Genomic DNA, 26,700 nt, shown 5'->3' with positions numbered 1-26,700 from the left:
TCTTACAAAGATATTTGGGCTGTCTCCCAAGCCACAGTATCTTGGGCTCTCAAAAAGTGAGTGATGTGTGGATCTTCATTTTTTGTGTCTGTGGTCACCTTTCAGCATTGCTTCTTTGCCTCCAAACCCTTTCCTTTGGATTCTACTTTGAGAGGGGCAGGGGCTTCCTTCTTCACTTTCAGTGCAATATTCATTTTAAAGATACCATTTTTTAAATTCATAAAATATATAAATATTTTAATATGAAGATTAGGCAAGTTCCTCTTAGAAATATATTCTATTCCAAAAAAAAAAAAAAAAGAAGAAATATATTCTATTCAAAACACACACACACACACACACACACACACACTCACACTCACATTTTATATATTTCTTAACTTTTATTTTTTTAAAAAAGAAGCCAACTTATGGTCTTTACTCTTTTCAACAGACTCATAATATTCACATGTTTGTTTTTTACTAGTTGGTGACTGGAAAATAGTGGAATTCATTCTTTTGTCACTAATGGGATTCAAAGATGCTAGATTCATATTGTTTTGAATAAACACTTGAGGAATCTCAGTGTCTGTAGCTGATGCCAAATGCTTACTTTGATGAGGAGACTCTGACTTCAGCTTGAAAGGGTTTATCAAGTCAAAATCATCTTTCCTGACATTTGTGTCATGAAAATAATCAGCATTAGGTTTTGCATTAGCAACCCTAATAGTCTTCTCCAGAACTTCTTCTCTTATGTTTTCCTTTAAAAAGCAATAAAAGAGTCTAAAGTAAGTTTTGTTTTTCATAACTCCCTCTAAGATTTTATGGGGAAAAACTATGTAGGTGACATAAAATGTTTATTATATAAAAGAACAGATTATTCAGTATACATTATATTATTCTAGATAATGTAAGACACAATGATACTCAATTTACAAAAACCAAAATTGATACTGTGGTTGTGGCAAACATAAATCAACATATTCAGGTACTGAAAGTGGGTCCAACATATTCATTTCATTACAGGATGTTAGAAACATCAATTTAATTTTTATTGTTACCACTAAATGTCTCTGCAGGATGAGAAGCCAACTAGTGTGACCAGCTTCATAAAATTAATGTGAATAACAGTCCTTCGAAACACAGATATTAACATCTTTTAATAGGAGTAAAACAGCAAATACTACAAAAGTCCCTGAGGAATCCAATGGCAATTGCATTAGAAACAGCAAATTAACTCAGTCCTTCAAGACCAAGATACTCCAACATACTTTCCAAAATGGCACTTCTTATTTATTCCTAGAATAATAACTCCTAAAAAGGGTCTCAAGTGCCTACAGTACTCTTAGATATTCAGCTATGATAAAGGCCAATAAAGCCTATAATAGCATTCTTTTTCTAAGATGTGTAAGAAAAACAGCCTCATGGACAAAGTTGGAATACTAAAAGAAGTAGTTCTTTATTAGAAAAAAGATGCTAACTTTGAAATAAAGACATAGGTTTAAATTCTAGCATCACCATTTATTAACTGGGTGATTTTCTAACAATGTTATACAAAAAATAAACTTATATTTTTACCTTGTATCAAAATAAATTCCATATGGCTTATAGGTTTAGATGTAAAAGTACTAGGAGAAAATAAGGGTGGATAATTTTGTATTCTTCAGTAAATAACATCTTTTAAGTGTTAACACTCTCATGGGTTAAACTGTGTCTCCCAAAAAGATATGCTGGAGTCTTACCAAGGTACCTGTAAATTGAGACCTTACTTGGAAACAGGGGGTTTGCAGATATAATTAAGGGTCTTGAAATGAGATCATTCTGGATTTAGAATGGGCCTTAAACCAAACAAGTAGTGTGTACTTGACCCTTGAACAACGCAAGTTGGAACTGCGCAGGTCCACTTATATAAAAAATTGTTTTCAACCAAATACATAGTCAATGTTCCATATCCCTGGGTTTCATTAACACCCATGGATTTAATCAATCAAAAATTGAATACAATGTTTTTCATATACATTTGGGAACCAATTGTAAGATTTGTGAGGTACCATTTTATATAACAGACTTGAGCACCTTTGGATTTGGGTATCTGTGCAGCTCTGGAACCAATCACTGTGAGATACCAAAGGACATAGTTAAGTTAGGAAGAAACAAAAAATGATGTAAGAATTTTTTACTCTGTGGGGGGGTAGGGCTGGCACTCCAGCCTCTTCATTGTTCAAAAATCAATGTACTTGTAAGAGAGAAAACAGGAACACTTCAAGGGACACAGAAGGAAAAGCCATGTGAAGACAAAGGTAGATACTGAAGTAATGCTGCCATAACTAAGGAATAGCAAGTCAACATCTTGGTTTCAGACTTTTGGCCTCTAGAACTACAAGAGAAAAAAAATTCTGTTGTGTTAAGGTAGTAAAATGTTTGGTAATTTGTATGGGCGGACCTGGAAAACAAATACAAACACTTAATAAAATGCATGAAGATGAGCAGAATGAAGACCATGTGAAGACACAAGGAGAAGACAGCCACCTAAAAGCCAAAAAGTAAAGCATAAGGAGAAACAAACCCTGACAAAACTCTGATCTTAGACTTCTCCAGAACTGTAATAAAAATAAATTTCTGTTGAGCCAAATAAAGAAATAAAATGTATAAGGACAAAATAGATCCTTAATACAGAGAGCTTCTAAAAAGAACACTTAAAATGACTATCCTAATAGAAAAAAAGACAAAAGACAAACGCCACTTAAAACTAGGTAACTGTTTTTCATAGGATACTAGCACAGATTAAAAAGAACCATAATGTGGGAAATGCTCTCTCCTCAATAAAGTGGCTTACACCAATCTCGAAGAAAGGTGATGATAGGCTCCAAAATTGCTCTACTCTTTAATGAAGTGCACTTGAACCCTTTATGTGCTGGGTTGAGAAGCCAATGGGGTAAAGCTATATACCACTTATGAGATTATAACTGAAAACCTCCAAGACATAACATAATCCAGGCAGAATGACAGGGTAATGGCATGGGGCATTGGACAGTCAACTCCCTCTCCCCACAAGCAAGAGACCATTGGTGGGAAACCTGGTGCTAAACCATTTGTAGATGACCTACTTCTGGGATGGCATTTTCTACATAGCAAAGCAGCTCTCTTGCTGTTATATATTAAAAGTTAGCCCTAGACCTGGGGTGTCAAACTCATTTTCACTAGGGGCCACATCAGTCTCATGATTGCCTTTAATGGGCCAAATATAATTTCAACTCCTTAACAGTTAAAGAGTAGTTGCATTTATACAATCTAAAATTATTTCGGCCTTTCGAAGGCTACCTCCAGGCTGATAAGGCCTCTGGAGAAAATGAGTTTGACAACCCTGCCCTCCACACTGGGATTTGTTTAAAAACATAACAAAAAGACCAATGCAGTTTCTCTAACAGTTTTTACCCAAACACAAAATAGGTCTTTTTTTAATACTTTGAAAGTTTAACTCTCAACAACAGTTAAAAATTAGGAAATCTTGACTTCTGCCAAGATGGAGGGGTAGGTGGAAGCACTATGCCTCCTCCCACAACCAAGTTTAAAAACCACAAGTTTTAGCAACAAAACCACAGCCAAAACCAAAAAAATTTGAACTTCATGGAAGTCTGACAACAAGGAAAGCTTCAGCCAAACTGGTAAGAGGGGCAGAGCCAGCAGTAGAGCGGGGTCAGGCAGGAAAGATCCAATGGCCGGACGCGGACACGTTGCAACCCAGGCACGTCAGCAGCCATAGGCGGATCCCAGGTGTAGAGAAGTGGGTGGACCCACTGAGGGCTGACTATGGTCACATATTTGCGTGCAGATAAACCGGTGAAGGAGGGAGCAGTGAGACAGACGGTGCAGGCCCCAGTAGCAGGAAGCGGCAGAGGGGACCGCCATTGTCCCTCTCTGACCCCGCCCCCACCTACAGCGTCACAAACCAGCGGCCTGGGTAGCCCCGCCCTGGTAAACAACTAAGGCTCCGCTCCTCATACATAACAGGCATGAACAGATCAAAACATGGCTCAAGAAGAACTTAGAGCCCCAGAGCTGATAAATCTAAGCCATGAAGAAATAGCAAAACTCTCAGATGCACAGTTCAAAACACTGGTGATCAGGATGCTCACAGAACTGGTTGATTTGAGTCACAAATTAGAGGAACATATGAAGGCTAAACTAATTGAAATGAATAGAAATGCACAGAAAACCAATAGTAATGGAAAGGAAACTGGGACTCAAATCAAAGGAGTGGACCAGAAAGAGGAAAAGAATGACCAAACAGAAAAGGATGTAGAAACAAGAATTCAAAAAAATGAGGAGAGGCTTAGAAACCTCCAGGACATCTTTAAACATTCCAAAATCAGAATTATAGGGGTGCCAGAAGGGGAAGAGGAACATCAACGAGTGGAAAACTTATTTGAACAAATAATAAAGGAGAATTTCCCCAATCTGGCAAAGGAAATAGACTTCCAGGAAATCCAGGAAGCTCAGAGAGTCCCAAAGAAGTTGGACCCAAGAAGGAACACACCAATTATCATTACATCACCAATTATCAAGGCACATCATCATTACATTAGCCAAGATTCAAATGCAGGAGAGAATCCTAGAAGCAGCAAGAGATAAGGGGACAGTCACCTACAAAGGAGTTCCCATCAGACTGTCAGCGGATTTCTCAAAAGAGACCTTACAGGCAAGAAGGGGCTGGAAGGAAGTATTCCAATTCATGAAATGCAAGGAACTACAACCAAGATTACTCTATCCAGCAAAGCTTTCATTTAGAATGGAAGGACAGATAAAGTGCTTCTCAGATAAGATCAAATTCAAGGAGTTCATCATCACCAAGCCCTTATTATATAAAATGTTAAAGGGACTTACCTAAGAAAAATAAGATAAAAAAGATGAATAGTGAAAGGACAACAAACTCACAGTTATTAACAACCACACCTAAAACAAAAGCAAACTAAGAGGACAGCTAGATCAGGAGCAGACCATAGAAATGTAGATCACATGGAGGGGTAGTAACAGGGGAGTGGGAGAAGAAGGGGGTAGAAGGTACATAAAATAAGTAGCATAGATGGTAGGTAGAAAATACATAGGGGGGAGGGCAAGCATAGTAGGAGAGATATAGAATCTAAAGAACTTGAGCCACATGGTCATAAACTAAAGGGGGGAATCGTGGGGGAGGGGTGTGCAGGGTCGAGGGGAATGAAGGGGAGGAATAGAACAGCTGTAATGGCATAATCAATAAAATATATTAAAAAAATTTAAAAAAATGAATTAGGAAATCTCCTAGCTTGTGTGGCTCAGTGGACTGAGCGCCAGCCTACAAACAAAAGAGCTGCCAGTTCAAGTCCCAGTCAGGGCATATGCCTGGGATGCAGACCAGGTCCCCAGTAGGGGGTAACCAAGAAGCAACCACACACTGGTGTTTCTCTCCCTCTGTTTCTACTTCCCTTCCCCTCTGTCTAAAAATAAATAAAATAAAAAAAGATTAGGAAATGTGAGAAGGGAAAAAATAAAAGCAACCTACAGGTCTCTTAGGAGGTGGGATTTCAAGAGGAGACAATCAAAGTGCAGTTTGACACTTACCAACATGCTGTTACAGGCACTAACAACTACGTAGTTGAAAATCCCCACATAACTATTGACTCTCCCAAAATTTAACTATAATCCCTTGGTATCCACAGATGATTTGTTGTAGGACACCTATGGATACCAAACTCTATGTCTGTTATACTCCTTCACATAAGTGGTGTACAACAATCCATATAATTGCATCCATAAATTCCCAACTAGAAACTGAAAACACTGCTTTTAATCAAATATTGGTTAACCTGAGAACATAAAACCCTGTGATACAGAGAACCAACTGCATACTTATTGAAAAAAATCTGCATCTAAGTACACCCACAAAGTTCGAACCTGTGTTGTTCAAGGGTTGTCTATATTTTAAAGTCCCATCTTACTGAAGTCTACAGAAACAATGAGATAACAAAGCACCCTGATAGTAATGTGCTGATACTGTCTCAAATAATAGCTGAAAAGTATGTCTCATACTAAGTAAAAGGAAGTATACCCTCCAAAAAATGGAAAAATAGCATTTTTTGAAGAGTCTAAACCACCGATTTCAATGTTTTCCATTATCATATGCACCAGTAAAGAAGAAAATATTAAGCTATGACATATCAGTAGCTGAAAGACATGTTGATTTCAAAAGTGTTAAAATATGAAAAATTTATGTTTGAATCTATAAAAAAATTATAACAGAACTTACGAATTACACAAAAAGGAAAAACTGAGTACAGAGAGAAGAGAGCAGGAAGAAATATTATAATAAAAAATTTGAAAATGACATAAAACATATTATATGAAGTAAAATACAATATAAGATATATTAATAACTACACTAAGTATTAAAGGATTAACAGACTCATTAAGAAAATAGACTAATCAGGGTATATTAAAAGCATTTGGTTTTTAATTTTTTCTTGTCCATGAAACATATATATTAATCTATACTTTACCTAAAACATTCAGAAGGATTGGATTTTTTTTTCAAAATGAATTCTGATTAAAGTCCTACAAACTTTAAGATAAAATATAAGATAATGAGAGGTGATGTCAGGGAAGATGGCAGACAAGAAAGTATTAGGAAACTGTCTTTCCACATAGACAATTCTACTGTACTGACAAAAACTTCTTAAGTAATCATTTTGGAACTCTGGAGACTATTTCAACACTTACAGTTATCAGAGAAAAATTTTGCCAGTAAAGTCCAGTTAATGTGAAAGGATGGTAGAAGATATTCCATGCATATAGTAAGCAAAAGAGATTTGGGGTAGCTATAATAGTATCAGATAAAATAAACTTTAAATCAAAAAATATTACAAGAGACAAAAAAAGGCCATTATAACATTAGTAAAAGTTCTGATACAAAATGAAGATATAATAAACATTTATACAACTAAAAACAGACTCTCAGAATGTATGAGACAAAAATTAACAGAACTGAAAGGAGAAATAGGTAGTTAGTTTGACAATGATAGTTGGAAACTTCAATATCCCATGTGAAACTATAGATACAACAAGCAGTCAGATGATAAAGAAATACAGAACTTAAAAGAATACATCATTTAGATCTAATAGACATACAGACTACTCAATAACAAATACAGATTTTTCTCAAGGGCACACAGAACCATTTTAAGGATAAACTGTATGATAAGCCAAAAAGCAAGTGTTAATAATTATATAAAAAATAACTATCATACAAAGTATTTTCTCCAACCATAACAGTATGAAGTTAGAAATCAATTTTAAAAAAATGGAAAATCCACAAAATATATCAATTAACAATATAAAACAATGAGCCAAAGAAAAATTACAAAATAATTTAGAAAATACTTAGAAAGATGAATGAAAGCAAAAACACAACATACCAAAACTGACTGGATGCAGTAAAAGCACTACTCTTAAGGAATTTTATAGCTGTTAATGCCTACATTAAAACAATTTCAAATCAGTAACCTAATTTTATACCTTAAGAAACTAAAAAAGAATTAACTCAGAGCTAGCAAAGGAAATAATAAAGACTGAAGTAAAAATAAATAAAACAGAGAAATAGAAAAATACAGAAAAATCAATGAAATAAAAAGTTAGTTCTGTGAGATTGTCAAAAACTGGACATAATTTAGCTAGCAGAGAGAGAAGATTGAAATAAGTAAAGCCAGAAAGGTAAAGTGGGGACATTACTACCAACTTTACAGACATAAAACATTATAAGACAATATTATGAACAACAGGCCAACAAATCACATAATCTAGTAGAAAAAGACAAATTCCTTGAAAACCCAAATAAAAGGAAATAGAAAGCCTCAACAAAACTAACACAAGAGTTAGAATAAGTAATCAAAGACGTTCCAACAAAGAAAACTCCTCTACTAGATGGCTTTCCCACTGAATCCTACCAAATATTTAAAAAAGTATTAAGACCAATCCTTCAGAAATATTTTCAAAAAAATAAGAGAGGAAGAAACACTTTCCTAACTCATTGAATAAGAACACAGTTACTCTGTTATCAAAGACAACAAAAGAGATCAATAGAAAATTATAAGCCAATATCCCTTATGAATATAAATTTTAAAAAATCCTAAAAATATTAGCAAATCAAATCCAATAGCATATAAAAAGGATTATTAACCAGAACCAAGTAGGATATATGCAAGAACACAGGGGTGGTTCAACATAAAAAAAATCAATGTAAAAACATATTAATAGAAAAAAGGAGAAAAACCCCATGATCATCTTAATTGATACAAAAAATTCCACACCCTTTCATAATAGAAACTCTAAAAACTAAGAATAGTTCCATTGGTCTATGTGTCTGTTCTTTTGCGAGTACTAAACTGTTTTGATTACAGCGGCCTTGTAATATAGTTTGATATCAGATATTGTGATCCCTCCTACTTTGTTCTTCTTTCTCAAAATTGCTGTGGTTATTCTGGGTCATTTATGGTTCCACATAAATTTTTGAATAAATTTGAAATATTTAATGAATAAAAATTTGAATACATTTTTGAAATGTTTGTTCTGTATTTGTGAATATGTCATCAGTATTTTAACAGAGATTGCAATGAGTCTATAAATTACTTTGGGCAGTACGGTACGTTTACACAATGAAATACTACGCAGCAGGAAAAAAAAAAAAAGAGAGAGAGAAAAAAAGAAAAGAAAAGGAGCTCCTATCCTTCATGACAGCATGGATGTAACTGGGGAGCATTACGCTAAATGAAATAAGCCAGGCAGTGAAAGACAAATACCATATGATCTCACCTTTAACAAGAACCTGATCAACAAAACAAACAAGCAAGCAAAATATAACCAGAGACACTAAAATTGAGAACAGGCTAACAGTGACCAGAGGGGAGTGGGAAGAAGGATAATGGAGGAAAATAGGGTAAAGGCCATCAAAAAACATGTATAAAGGGCACATGAATAAAGCCAAAAAGGGAAGGGTTGAGGGTGAGATGTGGTAGTGGGTGGGGCAGGGAGGGGCATGGTGAGGAGAAAATAGAGATAACTATACTTAAATAAAAAATTTATAAAAATCAAAAAAACTAGGAACGGAAGGAAAATTGCTGAAATTGATAAAACTTATTTTTTTTAAACCCATAGCTAGCATCATACCCAATATGGTGAAAGACTGAAAGTTCTCCTTTAACAAAAATGGCCACTTTCACCACTGCTATACACCTTTGTACTAGAAGTTGTTGTCAGAGCTATTAGAAAAGAAAAATAAAAGGAATCAGAAGGAAAACTGGATATCCAGCTGTAAAAGATAAAATTGGGTCTTTATTTTACAATGTAAATGAAAATTATCTCAAAATGATCAGCTACCTAAATGTGACAGCGAAAACTGTAAAAAAACAAAACAAAAACAAAAAAGAACAAAAAAAACCTCTTAGAAGAAAACAGAGGAAAATCTTTATGAATTGAATTTGACAACAATTTCACAGATATGACACCAATAGCAGAAAGAAAAAGCAAACGTAAATCACACTTCATCAAAATTAAGGACTTTTGCCCTGGCTGGTTAAGCTCAGAGGACTGAGCATTAGACTGCAAATCAATGGTTCGATTCCCAGTCTAGGGCACATGCCTGAGTTGCAGGCCAAGTCCCCAATAGGGGGGTGCGCAAGAAACAACCACATGTTGATGTTTCTCTCCCTTTTTGTCTTCCTCCCTTCCCCTCTCTAAAAATAAATAAATAAAATCTTTTTTTAAATCAAAGGAACCTCTAAGAGAGAAAAAGACAACTTACAGATGGCAGAAAATATTTACAAATTGAATACTGGATACCAGGTTCATATCAGATGATGTAAAGAATTTTCACATTTCAACAATGAAAATCCAACAAGCCAATTGAAAAATAGGTAAAGAACTTAACAGACATTTCTCCACAGACATACAAATGTCTGATAAGCATATGAAAAAAGGCTCAACTTCATTAGACATTAGGAAAATCCAAATCAAAACCACAACAAGATGCCATTTCACATTGATTAGGATGGCTATAATAAAAAAGAGAAAATAACAACTGTTAAATGGGATGGAGAAACTGGAGACCTTAAGTACTGCTTACATTCTTAATGTGGAATATAAAATGGTGCAGCTGCTATGGAAAACAGTACGGAAGTTCTTCAGTGTGGTGTATGTCAAGAGTGACACCTTCCACAACCCGTGATGAGGTCTGGCCAGGGGGCTCCTGACCAGAGGAAATGTGTATTGTTTTGGCAATGGATTGTAAGTAACTCCCTCCTTGTCTCCTTGAGGGAGCAGCTTCTGGTCCTGTGACTGCTTCTTGACCTTTCTTTCTGCACGTACCAACTTCGGTAATGTAATTTAAAATCATGAAAAGGACAAATGAATCCTTTGTCTCGGACCCCTTGTAACAAGCCTCAGACTGGAGGAGGTGTGGTCTCTTTCACACCAACCCACCATCATCAGTGCACTCCCCTGTGACATAAGTAATAAACAGGGTGTCCACATCAGCTAATCCACCAGGTGGGTTTTTTTGGAATATCATAAACACTTAAGCAGCTCCCTGGCTTGACACACCTGTGGTACACTAAAAAATATTTAACACAGAACTACTGTATGACCCACAAATTCTACTCTTAGCTATATAGATCTAAAAGAACTGAAAGCAGAGACTTAACAAATATTTAAACACTGGTCCACAGCTACACAATTCACAATAACCAAAAGATGGAAACAACCCACATATTCATCAACAAATGAATATATAAATGAGCCCTGGCTAGTGTGGCTCAGTGGATTGAGTACCACCCTGTGAGCCAAGGGGTCACTGGTTCGATTCCCAGTCAGGGCACATGCCTGGGTTGTGGGCCAGGTCCCCAGTAAGGGGCACATGAGACACAGCACACAATGGTGTTTCTCTCCCTCTCGTTCTCCCTCCCTTCCTCTCTTTAAAAATAAATAAATAACATTTTCAGGGAAAAAAAGATATGAATAAAATGTGGTATATACATACAGTGGAATACACAGCCATTAAAAGAATTAAATTTTGATATATGCTACAACATGAACACTGAAAACCTCATATTTATTCAAACAAAAAGCCAGACATGTAACAAACAATGCATGATTCCACTTATATGTGGTACCTAAAACATGCAAATTCATGGAGACAGAAAGTAGAAGAGAGGTAACACAGGCCTTTTAGGGTGAAGGACGTGTTAGTTTTGCATGGGTACAGTTTTTCGTAGGGACTAAAAAAAAGGGTTTAGGTATAGATTCTGGTGATGATTGTACAACACTATACATGTCTTTAACACACTAATTTATACATATATAGTTAAAATTAAAATTTAAAAAACACTAATAAAAAACCATTCATTGACTTTACACAAAAACAAAAAGGGGAATTACATGTTACCTAGAAATAAAGGAAAAGACAACAGCCACAATGGAGTCAGATACATTAAGGAAACTATAAGAACTAAAGATAGATGCAACAATATTGAAAATCTCAGTTATACTAAATGAAATAAGCCAATCACAGAAGACTGTATATAAACTAATGCTTGTTATAAAGCTCAAAAACTAAAACTAAGTAATGTATTAAAAACATATATATGAGTGCAAAGGATGTGAAAACAGTGGAACCCTTACACATTGCTGATAGGAATTTAAAATGATATAGCAGCTATGGAAAACAGTATGGTGGATGCTAAAAGTTTTTATATAGGATTATTATGTGACCCAGCAATTCCACTTCAGAGTGTTCACTCAAATAAATTGAAAGGAATGTCTTAAAGAGGTTGTTGCACACTCTTCTTCATAGCAGCATTTTGCAGTTGCTAAAAGGTGAAAGCAACCCAAGTATCTGATGAATGAATGGATATAACAAAATGAAGTATATATGTTCAATGAAATATTCAGCTATAAAGGAATTCTGAAACATGCTATTACATAGATGAATCTTAAAAACATTATACTAAATGAAATAAGTCAATAACAAAAAGTTAAATACTGTATGCTCCCAGCTGTGTGAGTGCAGAAAATAGAATGGCAATAAGGTTTCTGGTGAAGACAGAGAACTAGGTACACATGGTACTAAAATTAACCCAAAACCACATCAAAAAGTACAACTAAACTACAGAGCAACTATCATTCAGAAGTGACTAAAATCTAGCTGAACAGAAGTCCTCTAAGGATATAGAGAAGCCACAATAACTGGTAAAAGGTGCAGAGACACAGAACAGGCTAGTCCCACATCCATGTATAGCAATTAAAAATTGGGAAAGACTGCTCACTTCAGCAGCACATATACTAAAATCAGGAAGAATATCACTGCTGCAGAGGTTTCCCTGATGAGCAAGAGGTCCCAGCTCCACACAGGACTCTGGGTTCCAGTGCCAGGAAGAAAAGTCTCTATAACTTCTATCTATGAAAACCAGACAGAATTATGGCTCAGTGAGGCAGAGGGCTTCTGGAGTCCCAGGTTGTCCTTTTAAAGAGTCTGTGCATGGACTTAGATTCACTGTATCTTAGCCCCATCACTGAGGGAGTATCTCATAATAAGCCAGGGACAAAAGGGGAGAAAATGAATTCTCTGGCTTCAGGGCAAGGGCTGGAGGGACAGCTATCTCCCAGACAGAAGTGCTAACAGAAGCAATTGTTCCTTTGCTGAGCCCTTCCCTCACAGAGCTGGAAAGTAGGCAATAAATCTGAGTCTCCATCAAAATGCCTAATACTGGTCACCCTGCATCAGTGATTCCCTGAGACCCTGCACCATCAAACTTGTAGATCCACTACTCAAGCCATTGCCAATGGCTTTCCTATACAAACAGCCTGTCTTGGCTCATGCTCAGATTTTCCTAAAATCTCTCAAAAGGTTGAAAAACTCAAAATAAGCAGCATCTGCCCTTGGTGCACCCTGAACCTCTTGTCAACTGGCTGTAGGCCTTGCACTAGAGGCAGCCAGCCTTGGTTTGCAGCTTGGCCTCTCCTAGGGTACCTCAGAGCCCATCTGCAGATGACTTTTTAGCTCATACCAGGTAGCCCCAAGTGGCAGCTGATCTTGACCTACACTTCACAGGAGGCCCCAGAGCCAGTGCACCCAAGTAGACAACTTTTGGACAGGTTCACCATACTGAATCATCAGCCAACCAACTCCCTGAGTGACACACTGCACTCCGCAACAACTTGGCAGCAAGTCTTGCTCTAGGGGGGTTACCCTTGCACAGCAGATTCTCTGCTATAGTCAATCAGCCTAGGGGTAAATCCTTTCCACTGAAATGCCAACAATAATTAAAGCTCAAGTAAAACAGGACGGTATACACGGACCATGGAGGGTACTATATCTGGAGCAGCCAGCTCAGGTAAGCAGGGTAGATATACCACCGGGCCCTATAGGACACCTAATACATTAGGCTAACTCTACCAAGATCAGAAGATGTAGCTGCTTTAACTAATATATAAAAAGCAAAACAGGAAGGCAGCAAAAATGAGGTAACAAAACAACCATATCCAAAATGAAAGAACAGAACAAAACTCCAGGAAAAGATCTAAATAAAATGCAAAGAATATACCAAACACAGAGTTCAAAACACTGTCTGTAAGAATCCTCAACAAGCTTAGGGGAAGAGTAGATGAACTTAGTGAGAATTTCAAGAAAGATGTAGGAAAGAAAAAAACCACTAACACATTAAGACTACAATAACTGAAATGAAGAATACATTACAGGGAGATAACTGTAAGGTAGATGAAGCAAAGGATCAAATCAGAAATTTGGAAGAAAGCAGAAAACACCCAATCAGAACATCAAAAAACAAGAAACCAACATAATGAGAATAGTATTAAGAAGCCTCTAGGACAACCTCAAGTATACCAACATTCATATCATGGGGGGTGCTAGAAGGAGAAAAGTGAAAGCAAGGAATTAAAAAACTATTAAAAAAAGTAGTGATGAAAAAGTGTCCTATCCCGGTGAAGGAAACAGACATACAATTCCAGGAAATGCAAAGTTCCAAACAAAATGAACCCAAAGAAACCCACACCAAGACACATCATAATTAATATGCAAAAGGTTAAAGACATACAAAGAATCTTAAAACTGCAAGAGAAAAGCAGTTAGTTACCTACAAGGGAGCTTTCGTAAGATTGTCAGCTGATTTCTCAACAGAAACTTCTCAGGCCAAAAGAAATTGGCAAGAAATATTCAGTGATGAAAAGGAAAGACCCACAACCAAGATTATTACACCTAGCAAAGCTCTCATTTAGAATCAAAGAACAGATCTTCCCAGACAAGAAAAAACCTAAAGGACTTCATCACCACCAAACCAGTATTACAAGATATGTTAAAGCATCCTTTTGAAGAAACAAACCACCAAAACTATGAGCAATAAAATGGCAAGAAGTACATATCTATCCACAATTACTTTAAATGCAAATATATTAAATACCCTAATCAAAAGACACAGGATGGCTGAATGGATGAGAAAACAATGCCCATACCATATATTGTCTTGAGACTTAATTCAGATCAAAAGACATACACAGACTTAAAGTAAAAGGATAGAAAAAGATACTTCATGAAAATAGAAATAAAAAAAGATCTGGTACAACAACACTTATAAAATGGAGTTTAAAACAAAGGCTATACAACAAGAGACAAAGAGACCCACCAATTCCATTTTGGGGTGTTTATTCAAAACAATTTAGAATACTAATTCAAACAGGAATATCCACCCATATGTCCACTGTAGCATTATTTATAATATCCAAGACATGGAAGCAACCTAAGTGCCATCAACAGACAAATGGATAAAGAAGTGGTAGATATATATAATGTAATATTACTCAGCCATAAAAAAGAATGAAATCTTACCATTTACAACAGCATAATGGACCTGGAAGGTATCATGTGAAGTGAGTTAAGTCAGACAAAGACAAATACCATATGATTTCACTTATATACACAATCTAAATAACAAAATAAAGGAACAAACCAAACAGGAACAGACTCATAGACACAGAGAACAGTTTGACAGTTGCCAGCATAATGGGGGGTTATGGGGAGAAGTGAAATGGTGAATAGATTAAGAAGAATAAATTGGTAGTTACAAAATAGCCACGGGGATGTAAAGTATGGCATGAGGAATATACTCAATAATATTGTTTTAGACTTCCGCCAAGATGGAGGCATAGGTGGATGTGCCGTGCCTTCTCACACAACCAAGTTTAGAGACAACTAAATATTAGCAACTGAAAACACAGCCAGAACACGGAAAATTGAACTTTTCGGAAGTCCGTTAACAACAAATTCTTCAGCCTGACTGGTAAGGGGCGAAACCAGCGGCTGGTGAAACGGGGTTGCACAGGAGGACTCGGTCAAACGGACTCAGGTGCACGGAATCCAGGCGCAGGGTTGGACCTAGTGAGTGACCAAGCGAGCGACCACGGAGGAGACAGCAGGGGAGCGGGGCTGCATGTTGACTGTGGTCGCGCATTTGTGCGCAGGTGGACAGGCGAGGGAGTGGGCGGTTGGACCCGGACCCAGCAGGTTCCCGCGGCAAGCAGCAGGGAGAGCGCCGCCATTTCCCTGCTCTGACCCCACCTCCACATACAGCGTCATAACCCAGCGACTGAGTGGCCCAGCCCAGGGGAACCACCTAAGGCGCTGCTCCTCACCCAGCTGTGCAAAACAGCAGAGGGGGCCGCCATTTCCCCGCTCTGACCACGCCCCCACATACAGCATCACAACCCAGCGACCTGGGAGTCCAAGGCTCCCTTCTCACACTTAAAGGGCCAGAACAGACCAAAAATGGCGCAAGAAGATCTCAAAGCCCCAGAGCCCATAGATCTAAGCTATGAAGAAATAGCAAAACTCTCAGACACACAGTTTAAAACACTGGTCATCAGGATCCTCACAGAACTGGTTGATTATACCCACAAATTAGACAAATATATGAAGGCGAAACTAATTGAAATGAATGGAATTGAACAGGGCACCAATAGCAATGAAAAGGAAACTGGGACTCAAATCAATGGAGTGGACCAGAAGAAAGCAAATAATAGCCAAACAGAAAAGAGTGAAGAAGCAAGAATTCAAAGAAATGAGGAGAGTCTTAGGAACCTCCAGGACATCTCTAAACGCTCCAACATCCGAATTATAGGGGTACCAGAAGGGGGAAAGGCACAGCCACCAGTGGAAAACTTATTTGAACAAATAATAAAGGAGAATTTCCCCAATCTGGCAAAGGAAATAGACTTCCAAGAAATCCAGGAAGCTCAGAGAGTCCCAAAGAAGTTGGACCCAAGAAGGAACACACCAAGGCACATCATAATTACATTAGCCAAAATTAAAATGAAGGACAGAATCCTAGAAGCAGCAAGAGATAAGGGGACAGTCACCTACAAAGGAGTCCCCATCAGACTGTCAGCAGATTTCTCAAAAGAGACCTTACAGGCAAGAAGGGGCTGGAAAGAGGTATTCCAAGTCATGAAATCCAAAGACCTACAACCAAGCTTGCTCTATCCAGCAAAACTTTCATTTAGAATGGAAGGACAGATAAAATGCTTCTCAGATAAGGTCAAATTCAAGGAGTTCATCATCACCAAGCCCTTATTATATGAAATGTTAAAGGGACTTATCTAAGAAAAAAGAAGTTAAAGAAACATGAACAGTGAAAGGACAACAAACTCACAGTTATTAACAACCACACCTAAAATAAAAGCAAACTAAAAGGACAGCTAGATCAGGAGTGGAAACATAGAAATGAAGATCTCAAGGAGGGTTAGCAACAGGGGAGTGGGAGGAGGAGAAGGGGGGGAGAAGGTACAGAAAATAAGTAGCATAGACAGTAGATAGAAAATAGATGGGGGGGGCAAGAATAGCATGGGAAATATAGAATCTAAAGGAATTGAGACACATGGTCATAAACTAAAGGGGGGGTAATGGTGGTGATGGGGGGTAGGGTGGAGGGGAATGAAAGGGGGAATAGAACAACTGTAACAGCATAATCAATAAAAAATTTAAAAAAAATACTGTTTTAAGTATATGTGGTGCTAGATGGGTACTAGATTTATTGGGGTTATTACTCATAGTATATATAAATGTCAAATCACAGTTGTACATCTGAAACTTATACTGTTTGTCAATTATTTAAAAAGTAAAGTTATTTAAAAATAAATAAAAATGCTATTATACAAAGACTGTATCTTTGCATAAAAAATTTAAAGAAAATACAAATAAACTTACTTTGTCACAATGCAAAACACTACCCTTCGAACTTTCTGCACTTTTTTTCTCTTTTTCAATTCTCAAAGTATTAGAGGAAAATGGTAACACACCATCATGCCTTCTACTGTTTCTATTACCTATAGAATTACCTAAAATATATAAAAATAATAATAAAGCAAAGTCAGTTTCAGTAATCTAATGTAATAACCTTTTTTTGCTATTCATTTTATTTTATGTAAACCTAATACTTAACATTCACACGACAAATATAGCAATTGGCATGAGAGAAAGTAATCAACAACATGAGGCGATGGTAAATGTGGGAAAAAAAGCACTCTGAAAAGTTTTAAATTGTCAGGATTTTGGGGAACACAAAAAGGTTAATACATATTAAATCATACCAAAAAAATTAGTATTTTTGTAAAAATGCAAAGTCAAGTAGAATTTAAGAACAAAGGAATTATATCAATACTTACTGATCCCAGGTAGACAAAAATCATGCCCTTCCTCAGACTCTTTGTGAGTTGTTTCAGAATTTCTTGAAGAGTGTGACACATGAGAAATCAGACAGCTGTTATTTTCTGACTGAGATTTACAGTTTAAACTACCATTTTCGTTTGCCTGTTAAAAGAGTATCTTAGCTTTATGAATTTTTAAAGTTAAAAACATTTTATGGGTAAAATATGGGAAGCAGAAAATGTCATCTTTATAGAATACCAGATAGTTAATGTAATCACCAATGTAAACATTAATTCTAGGAGGCCTCAGAAATGATAATAAAACCAGTTCATAAAGAACCATTCAGGAATCACAATGTTCACTTGACCTTCATCCACAATGACTTACTACAACAAAGTGGGAGAAAAGGCACCTTCCTAAGGAGATACTGGCCAACATATTAACCAAGATAATCAGACACGGCTTCACCAATATTGGGACAAACAGACTTAAATATCTCGAGTGATGCTATGATATGCACAGAACATCACCCATATTAAATCTTAATCTGTTTATTTATAAAATGTTTAATTTGACTTCTTTCCAAATTTCATGCAATCAGGAGAAGGAAAATTGGGTCATTTTACAAAACAACAGGTCTAGATTTTACAAAATAGATTAATGGCCCTGGCCAGTGTAGCTCAGTTGGTTGGAGCATCTTCCAATAACTGAAAGGTCATAGATTAGAGCCTAGTCGGGGCACATGTCTAGGCTGAGGATTTGATCTTCAGTCAGAACACGTCATACAAGATATAACCAATATCTTGTTTCTCTCCCTCCATTTCCCTCTGTGTAAAATCAATAAACATGTCCTTGGATGAACATAAACAAATAGTTCAATGACCTGAGAGGACTACACCAAACTGAAAGAACAGAGACACGACAACCAAATGCCTGTGTAATTCTGATTAAATCTGGATCAGAAAACAATAAAAATAAAAAACATTTTGGAGACAACTAAGTAAATTTGAATATAGTCTGTATATTACTTTAAATTACTGTGTCAAAGTTAGATAACAATTGAAATTTTATAGCAAAGTATTCTTATTTACAGGAGATAAATGCTGAAGTACAAAGGTAAAATGTCATATATCTGCAACTTACTTTCAAATGATTCAGGAATAAAGCACTTATGGGGGAACAAAGAAAATGCAAAAATGGCAAAAATATTAATAATCAGTTAATCTAGACATGGGATGTTACAGATGTTCAGTGTACTATTCTTCTAATTTTTCTGTATGTGAATGAAAAGGTAAAAGAAGGCAGAAAAAGTGTTTATCATCAGTTTACAAAAAGGAAAAAGAGTCCAAATAAAACAAAAGCTTAAGTTCTATGTTAATATCCAAAGAGACCATTAATAACTTTCTAACACTGAATTTCTGAAAACCCATAACAAATGGAACATACCTCACTAGAATCACCTATAGGTAACTTAAAATTCTTTTCTGGAAGTTTCTGTCCTTCTTGGTCTTCATATATCATTCCTGGAATTGCCAGTTTCTCAAAATAAGCCTCCAAATGATCATCATAAAACTCTTCATCATCAATATCACCATCTATTAATAAATGGAGGAAAAACAGAACAGGCTTTAAAGTACTGATTTAACTATAATTTAATCAAAGGTTGATAACACATATAAGTCAATGGTTTATGTGAATTTGTTTTAACATTTGACATGAAAATCTTATAATTTCAGTCTATGAATTATTATAAGCATTCCAATATACAAGGTTGGTCCGAAAAATTCCAGCCATTATTAATATAACAAGAACAGTTTGGGTGACATCAATAGAACCTGGCAGCCAAAGACAGTGGACTGGAATGCACATGCATTAACAATGATGACTTCACTGTATTTGTCAATGGCGGTGGTTGATGCTGATAAATGAGCATGTGTACTGTGTAGCTATAGCATTCAAAATGACTGAGTAGAACCACAAATCTGATTCAAATTTTGCTTTTTCCTCTGCAGAATGACTTATTTCACTTAGCACAATGCCCTTAAGGTTCATCCATGTTGTTATGGCAAGATTTGATTCTTTTTTTTATGGCTCAATAATATTATATTGTGTGTTTATACAAGGTCTGTCCAGAAAAAGTCCAGCCTTTGTTAATATGACAAGAACAGTTTGTGACACATCGATATAACCTCGCAACCATGGAGAGTGGACTGGAATGTGCATGTGTGAACAATGACAACTTCACTGTACTAGTCATTGGGGGCAGCAGGTGCCACTGAGTGAGCTTGTATATTGTGTGACTGTTACATTTAAGAGACTAAGCAAATACAATGAACCTGCATCAAATTTTGCTTTAAGCTTGAACATCCCTCTGTGGAAACTATTCTGATGATTCAGAAGGCCACAGCACTGGGCAACTGGCGATTGGCAGCTTCATTACAACACACCCACTCATGCATCACATCTCATGCAGAGCTTTGTGGTAAAACATCAAATCACTCAGATAACTCAGCCTCCCTACAGCCCAGATTTGGCACCCTGCAACTGCTGGCTTTTCCCCAAATTAAAATTATCTTTGAAAGGGAGGATATTTCAGACCATTGATGAGATTCAAGAAAATATAATGGGGCAAGTAATGGTGACTGGGAGAACTGCTTGAGGTCCCAAGGTGCTTAATTTTAAAGAGACTGTGACATCACTGTCCTATGTACAATATTTCTTGTGTCTTTTATTTTCTTCAATAAATGTCTCTTTTTCATAGTACATGGCTGGATACTTTCCGGGCAGACTTCATAAAATATTTAACTTTCTTTGATAGGGCAACACAGAAATAAATCCTGGCATGTACCATAAGTTAGGGTATAATAAATATGGCATTAAAGATAATTGGGAAAAGGGTGGATTATTCAGAAAATGAAGTGGCCCAATGAAGTGGAATGTTATATTACATATGAAATATAACATGTCAAATGTTATATTTTAGCATATAAACATATATTTTAACATATAACATATATTTTAACATATGTTAAAATATAAAGAGAGACTCTTAAAAGCACCAAGAAAAAAGACGTTAGTTACAAGATGGTTCCCATGGGAGTGGGGAGAGGAAAATGGGTGAAGAGGTGAGGGGGTTAAGTACAAATTGGCAGTTACAGAATAGCCATGGGGATATAAAGCACAGTGTAGGACACGGAGTAGTCAAAGAACTTATACACATGACCCATGGATGTGAACAATGGGTGGAGGACTGCCTGTTAGGAGTGAGGGGTGCTGGGTGGAAGTGGAGAAAGAGGGAAAAAAACCAAGACAACTGTAATAACATAATCAATAAAATATAATTTAAAAAAATGAAAATGAAGATGGAGTGGCAGCGAATGGGTAACTCTATCAAAAAAGGATAGACAAGCCCATCGTAAAAGTTTAAAAAGGTGAATTAATCAGTAACTGTAAAGTGAAACATCAAACGATATCTGATATCCTGAGAAAGAAGAAATTAAGAAAAAAATAACATATCAGAGTTTTGAGCATTAATAGGTATAATTAAAAATATTCAACCTGTACCAAAACCAGAAAGTTGAAAATAAATAAATAAAACAGTACTGGTAGTTTTGTGTTGATTTTTAGGTTTTGTTTTTTTGGGGGGTCGGGAGCAGTGATATTTTTTAATTTTAACAAACAGGCAGCAGGGACAAAGGAAACTACAACACTTATTCCCTAGTAATGGTATTGTAAGTTATCACTGCCTTTTCAAGAGAATCTTGCAATCAACATTAAGAGCCTTAAAAATGCTCACAAGATTTGACTTAGTTAACTTACCTCTAAGACTCTAGCCTACTAAAACAAATATCTATATAAATTCAGGTCGACAATTCCTTATTCACAACTTCACCATTCAAAATTATCTAAAAAACTATCACATCAAAACCTGTCCTGAATTTAGTTTCTATTGATCCCACTCAGTCCATCGGCCTGGCCTTCAAAGTCATGAATAATTTGACCCCAGACTACTTTTCTGGATTATTCCCAAATTCAGACTCCTAAAAGTACTGTAAATCTGTCACACAAAACCACTGGCTATTTCCCAAACATGTTCTATATGCCCTCTACCCCATAGTGCTTTTTGCTGAAGTTGTTCCTGCTTCCTGTAATGTACTTCTCTTCCCATGTCTACATTAAGCCTTTCACAGGCCTTCTCAAGAGGAAAAACTGTACCCTCTTTCAGTAACGCTTCAGTTATTTTCTCCAATCAGAATTACTCACCCTCCCATGGTTTACGTACAAGTTATACTGTTGAGATATGCATAACACAATGGGATGTTTAGCTATGCATCTCTTTTCTTACTTGGCAGGTCTTTTAGAAAGCAGAGACTAAATATTTCATGGTTCACCCAATTTCTCAACATAGTGCTTTACACTGTGGTGAACCTAGAGCTACTACTTCATACCCTTATTATAATAAACTCGGATAAGCGTATCAGGATTGATACATAAAAATATTTTTAAAATTCCATCACTTAACAAAAGTGGCCATTTGAGTGCTGGTGAGTAAGAAGTAAAGGAGAAGGCAAAGAAACAAAAAGCTGGCATAAAAACTATTGCAATCAAGAAACAGAGAGACATGAAATAGCAACGTAAGGGCTAGGAAAACACAAATTACTTTACAGTACCAGAAGAATCTTCTAAGCTTGTAAGTGACATAAGTTTCTCATTTTCTATTAAACTAGCATGGCTTAAGTCATTGTTTGGATTCTCATCTTCAAAATGTTTTCCAGCATCATGATGAGCAATCTGTAAGAAATAAAGCGCATGTAAGAGAAGTATATTCACTGCTTTGAACACCATAGCACAAGGCTGCAAAAAGGACGGCCAATATGCTCAGTATCTGTAATTCACAATTTAGGCAATGAAAGCCTAGTTGTTTTGCATGCACTAACTTTCTTCTGGGGATTCCAGTAAAGATGGCAACATAGGCAGACATGGCTCACCTCTTTGCACAACCACAGCAAAATTACACTAAAATATAGAACCACCATAACTCAGGAACATGAGAAATCAAGTTGAATGGAAGTCTGACAACTATGGAATTGAGGAAACCACATCCATTAAGACTGGTAGGAAGGACACAGATGCAGAATGGGCTGGCCCCATACACACCTGGATAAAAATTCAGGACCCACAGCTTGGAATTGAGGAGTCCCAGTCCCGTACCAAGCCCCAGAGCCCAGGATTCCAGTGCCAAGAAGACAAGTCCCCACAACTTCTGGTTACAAAAACCAGCGGGGATTAAATCAGTGAAGGAGGCTGCAGGAGCCCTCACCAGTTCCTCGTGGGGAACCCACACATTGACTTACCTATTCAGACTCACTCCCTCTGAGCTCTAGGACCGGGGTGGCTGCTTGAAGGGCAGCAGTGGTTTTAAGGGAGAGACTGAGGTTTCTGGCATCAGGGCGAGCAGAGGACATTGTCTGTTTGCTGAGCCTGCCCCTGTACAGTCTGTAGGCTGGTGCCATATCTGGGACTCCATCAACCTGCCTAACAGTGTCTGACCCATCCTGGAGATCCACAGAGGCTCTACTCCACTCAATTTACAGGCCCATCCAGGCTGCTTTTCCATAAGAACATAAGAATGGCTGGTCTTGGCTCCTAATCCTACTAAACAAGCAACAGCTGGTCTCAGTGAGACCTAGTGGCAGCCAGAGTAGAGTCACAGCTTGGCTTCCACAGGGAGTCACCTAGTCCAGCATAAGTAACAGTCATCTGAGATTGCTTTACAGCTCAGGCAAAACACAAGGTGGGGGTGGACCTGAGCCTATACCACCCAGGAAATCCCAGGATGCAATGTACCCAGTGAACAGGTACAGACCATGTTAGGGCACCACCACACTGCCCCTGCATAGATGATCCTCCATGGAGGGCAGAGGTTGATCAACAGTGGTCACAGTAAATGCTTGCAGCTGACTGCCCTGAGTAAATCCCTCCCATTGACCTGCCAACAGCAACCAAGACTCAACTACAAGGGTAGAGTACACTCAACCCACATGAAAACTGCACATCAAGTACCCAGTTTGGGTGATAGGGAAAACTGTGCCACTGGACCCTACAGAACAGCTACTACATTAGGCCACACTACCAAGACATGGAGTCAAAGCCGCTCCATCTAATACATAGAAACAAACATGGAGGATGCCAAAATAAAGGGACAAAGAAACATGGCCCAAATGAAAGAACAGATCAAAAGTCCAGAAAGACAGCTAAATAAAATGGAGATAAGCAATCTATCGGATGCAGAATTCAAAACACTGGTTATGAGGATGCGGAAGGAATTTAGTGAGTACCTTAACAGCATAAAAAAGACTCACTCAGAAGCAAAGGATACACCAATTGAAATAAAGAACAATTTGCCCTGGCTGGTGTAGCTCAGTGGATTGAGCACGGGCCTGTAAACCAAACAACCACAGTTCAATTCCCAGTCAAGGCACATGCCCAGGTTGAAGGCCAGTTCCCAGCAGGGGACGCACAAGGGGCAACCATACATTGATATTTCTCTCCCTCTCTCCTTCCCTTCCCCTCTAAAGATAAATAAATAAAATCTTTTTAAAAAAAACAAATAAAGGACAATTAACAGGGAAAAAACAGTAGAATGGGTGAAGCTGAGAATCGAATCAATGCTCTGGAACACAAGTAGCCAAAAAAAAAAAAAAGCAACCACGCAGAAGAACAAGAAAAAAGAATCCCCCAAAAATGAGGATAGTATAAATAACCTTTAAGACAAGTTTAAGAGGTCCAACATTAACCTCTTATGAATGCTAGAAGGAGAAGAGAAAGAGCAAGAAATTGGAAATCTATCTGAAAAAATAGGGAAAGAAAACTTCCCTAACTTGGGGAAGAAAATAGACATGCAGCTCCAGGAACCACCGAGAGTCCCAATTATGATGGACGCAAAGAGGCCCACTCCAAGACACATAATTATTAAAAGGCCAAAGGGTAAAGATAAAAAGAGAATCCTAAAACCAAGAGAAAAGAAGTTAGTTACTGAAAGGTTGCCACATGGGAGGGAGGAGGAGGAGAATGGGTAAAGAGGTGAGAGGATTAAGAAGTACAAATAGGGACTTCCGCCAAGATGGAGGCATAGGTGGATGTGCCGTGCCTTCTCACACAACCAAGTTTAGAGACAACTAAATATTAGCAACTGAAAACACAGCCAGAACACGGAAAATTGAACTTTTCGGAAGTCCGTTAACAACAAATTCTTCAGCCTGACTGGTAAGGGGCGAAACCAGCGGCTGGTGAAACGGGGTTGCACAGGAGGACTCGGTCAGACGGACTCAGATGCATGGAATCCAGGCGCAGGGTTGGACCTAGTGAGCGATGGAGCGAGCGACCAGGCGAGCGACTGCGGAGGAGACAGCGGGGGAGCGGGGCTGCGTGTTGACTGTGGTCGCGCATTTGTGCGCAGGTGGACAGGCGAGGGAGTGGGCGGTTGGACCGGGACCCAGCAGGTTCCCGCGGCAAGCAGCAGGGAGAGTGCCGCCATTTCCCTGCTCTGACCCCACCTCCACATACAGCATCATAACCCAGCGACTCTGAGTGGCCCAGCCCAGGGGAACCACCTAAGGCGCTGCTCCTCACCCAGCTGTGCAAAACAGCAGAGGGTACCGCCATTTCCCCCGCTCTGACCACGCCCCCACATACAGCATCACAACCCAGCGACCTGGGAGTCCAAGGCGCCGCTTCTCACACTTAAAGGGAACGAACAGACCAAAAATGGCGCAAGATCTCAAAGCCCCAGAGCCTATAGATCTAAGCTATGAAGAAATAGCAAAACTCACAGACGCACAGTTTAAAACACTGGTCATCAGGATCCTCACAGAACTGGTTGATTATACCCACAAATTAGACAAATATATGAAGGCGAAACTAATTGAAATGAATGGAATTGAACAGGGCACCAAGAGCAATGAAAAGGAAACTGGGACTCAAATCAATGGAGTGGACCAGAAGAAAGCAAATAATGGCCAAACAGAAAAGAGTGAAGAAGCAAGAATTCAAAGAAATGAGGAGAGTCTTAGGAACCTCCAGGACATCTCTAAACGCTCCAACATCCGAATTATAGGGGTACCAGAAGGGGCAAAGGCACAGCCACCAGTGGAAAACTTATTTGAACAAATAATAAAGGAGAATTTCCCCAATCTGGCAAAGGAAATAGACTTCCAGGAAATCCAGGAAGCTCAGAGAGTCCCAAAAAAGTTGGACCCAAGAAGGAACACACCAAGGCACATCATAATTACATTAGCCAAAATTAAAATGAAGGACAGAATCCTAGAAGCAGCAAGAGCTAAGGGGACAGTCACCTACAAAGGAGTCCCCATCAGACTGTCAGCAGATTTCTCAAAAGAGACCTTACAGGCAAGAAGGGGCTGGAAAGAGGTATTCCAAGTCATGAAATCCAAAGACCTACAACCAAGATTGCTCTATCCAGCAAAACTTTCATTTAGAATGGAAGGACAGATAAAGTGCTTCTCAGATAAGGTCAAATTCAAGGAGTTCATCATCACCAAGCCCTTATTATATGAAATGTTAAAGGGACTTATCTAAGAAAAAAGAAGTTAAAGAAACATGAACAGTGAAAGGACAACAAACTCACAGTTATTAACAACCACACCTAAAATAAAAGTAAACTAAAAGGACAGCTAGATCAGGAGTGGAAACATAGAAATGAAGATCTCAAGGAGGGTTAGCAACAGGGGAGTGGGAGGAGGAGAAGGGGGGAGAAGGTACAGAAAATAAGTAGCATAGACAGTAGATAGAAAATAGAAGGGGGGGGCAAGAATAGCATGGGAAATATAGAATCTAAAGGAATTGAGACACATGGTCATAAACTAAAGGGGGGGGTAATGGTGGGGATGGGGGAGTAGGGTGGAGGGGAATGAAAGGGGGAATAGAACAACTGTAACAGCATAATCAATAAAAAAATTTAAAAA

The 26,700-nt window shown here is 37.9% G+C and overlaps 1 protein-coding gene across 9 annotated transcripts in view; it reads right to left on the bottom strand.

Annotated features, from left to right (window-relative positions):
- CEP192 (centrosomal protein 192) overlaps positions 1 to 26,700 on the bottom strand; it is a 152,933-nt gene that overhangs the window by 106,061 nt on the left and 20,172 nt on the right. For all 9 annotated transcript variants that reach the window (XM_053668827.1, XM_053668826.1, XM_053668825.1 and 6 more), the window contains 5 exons: positions 22,387 to 22,507; positions 19,163 to 19,311; positions 17,734 to 17,878; positions 17,276 to 17,406; positions 593 to 740 (listed from right to left, as the gene is read on the bottom strand). In XM_053668827.1, coding sequence (XP_053524802.1) covers positions 593 to 740; positions 17,276 to 17,406; positions 17,734 to 17,878; positions 19,163 to 19,311; positions 22,387 to 22,507 — 694 coding nt within the window. The remainder of the gene's footprint in view (positions 1 to 592; positions 741 to 17,275; positions 17,407 to 17,733; positions 17,879 to 19,162; positions 19,312 to 22,386; positions 22,508 to 26,700) is intronic.

This window comes from Artibeus jamaicensis, unplaced genomic scaffold (assembly GCF_021234435.1).
Source record: "Artibeus jamaicensis isolate MK-2021 breed Jamaican fruit bat unplaced genomic scaffold, CSHL_Jam_final contig_511, whole genome shotgun sequence".
Taxonomy (NCBI): Eukaryota; Metazoa; Chordata; class Mammalia; order Chiroptera; family Phyllostomidae; genus Artibeus; species Artibeus jamaicensis.
The sequence above is the reverse complement of the archived record's forward strand: the minus strand, read 5'-3'. Positions and strand labels throughout refer to the sequence as shown.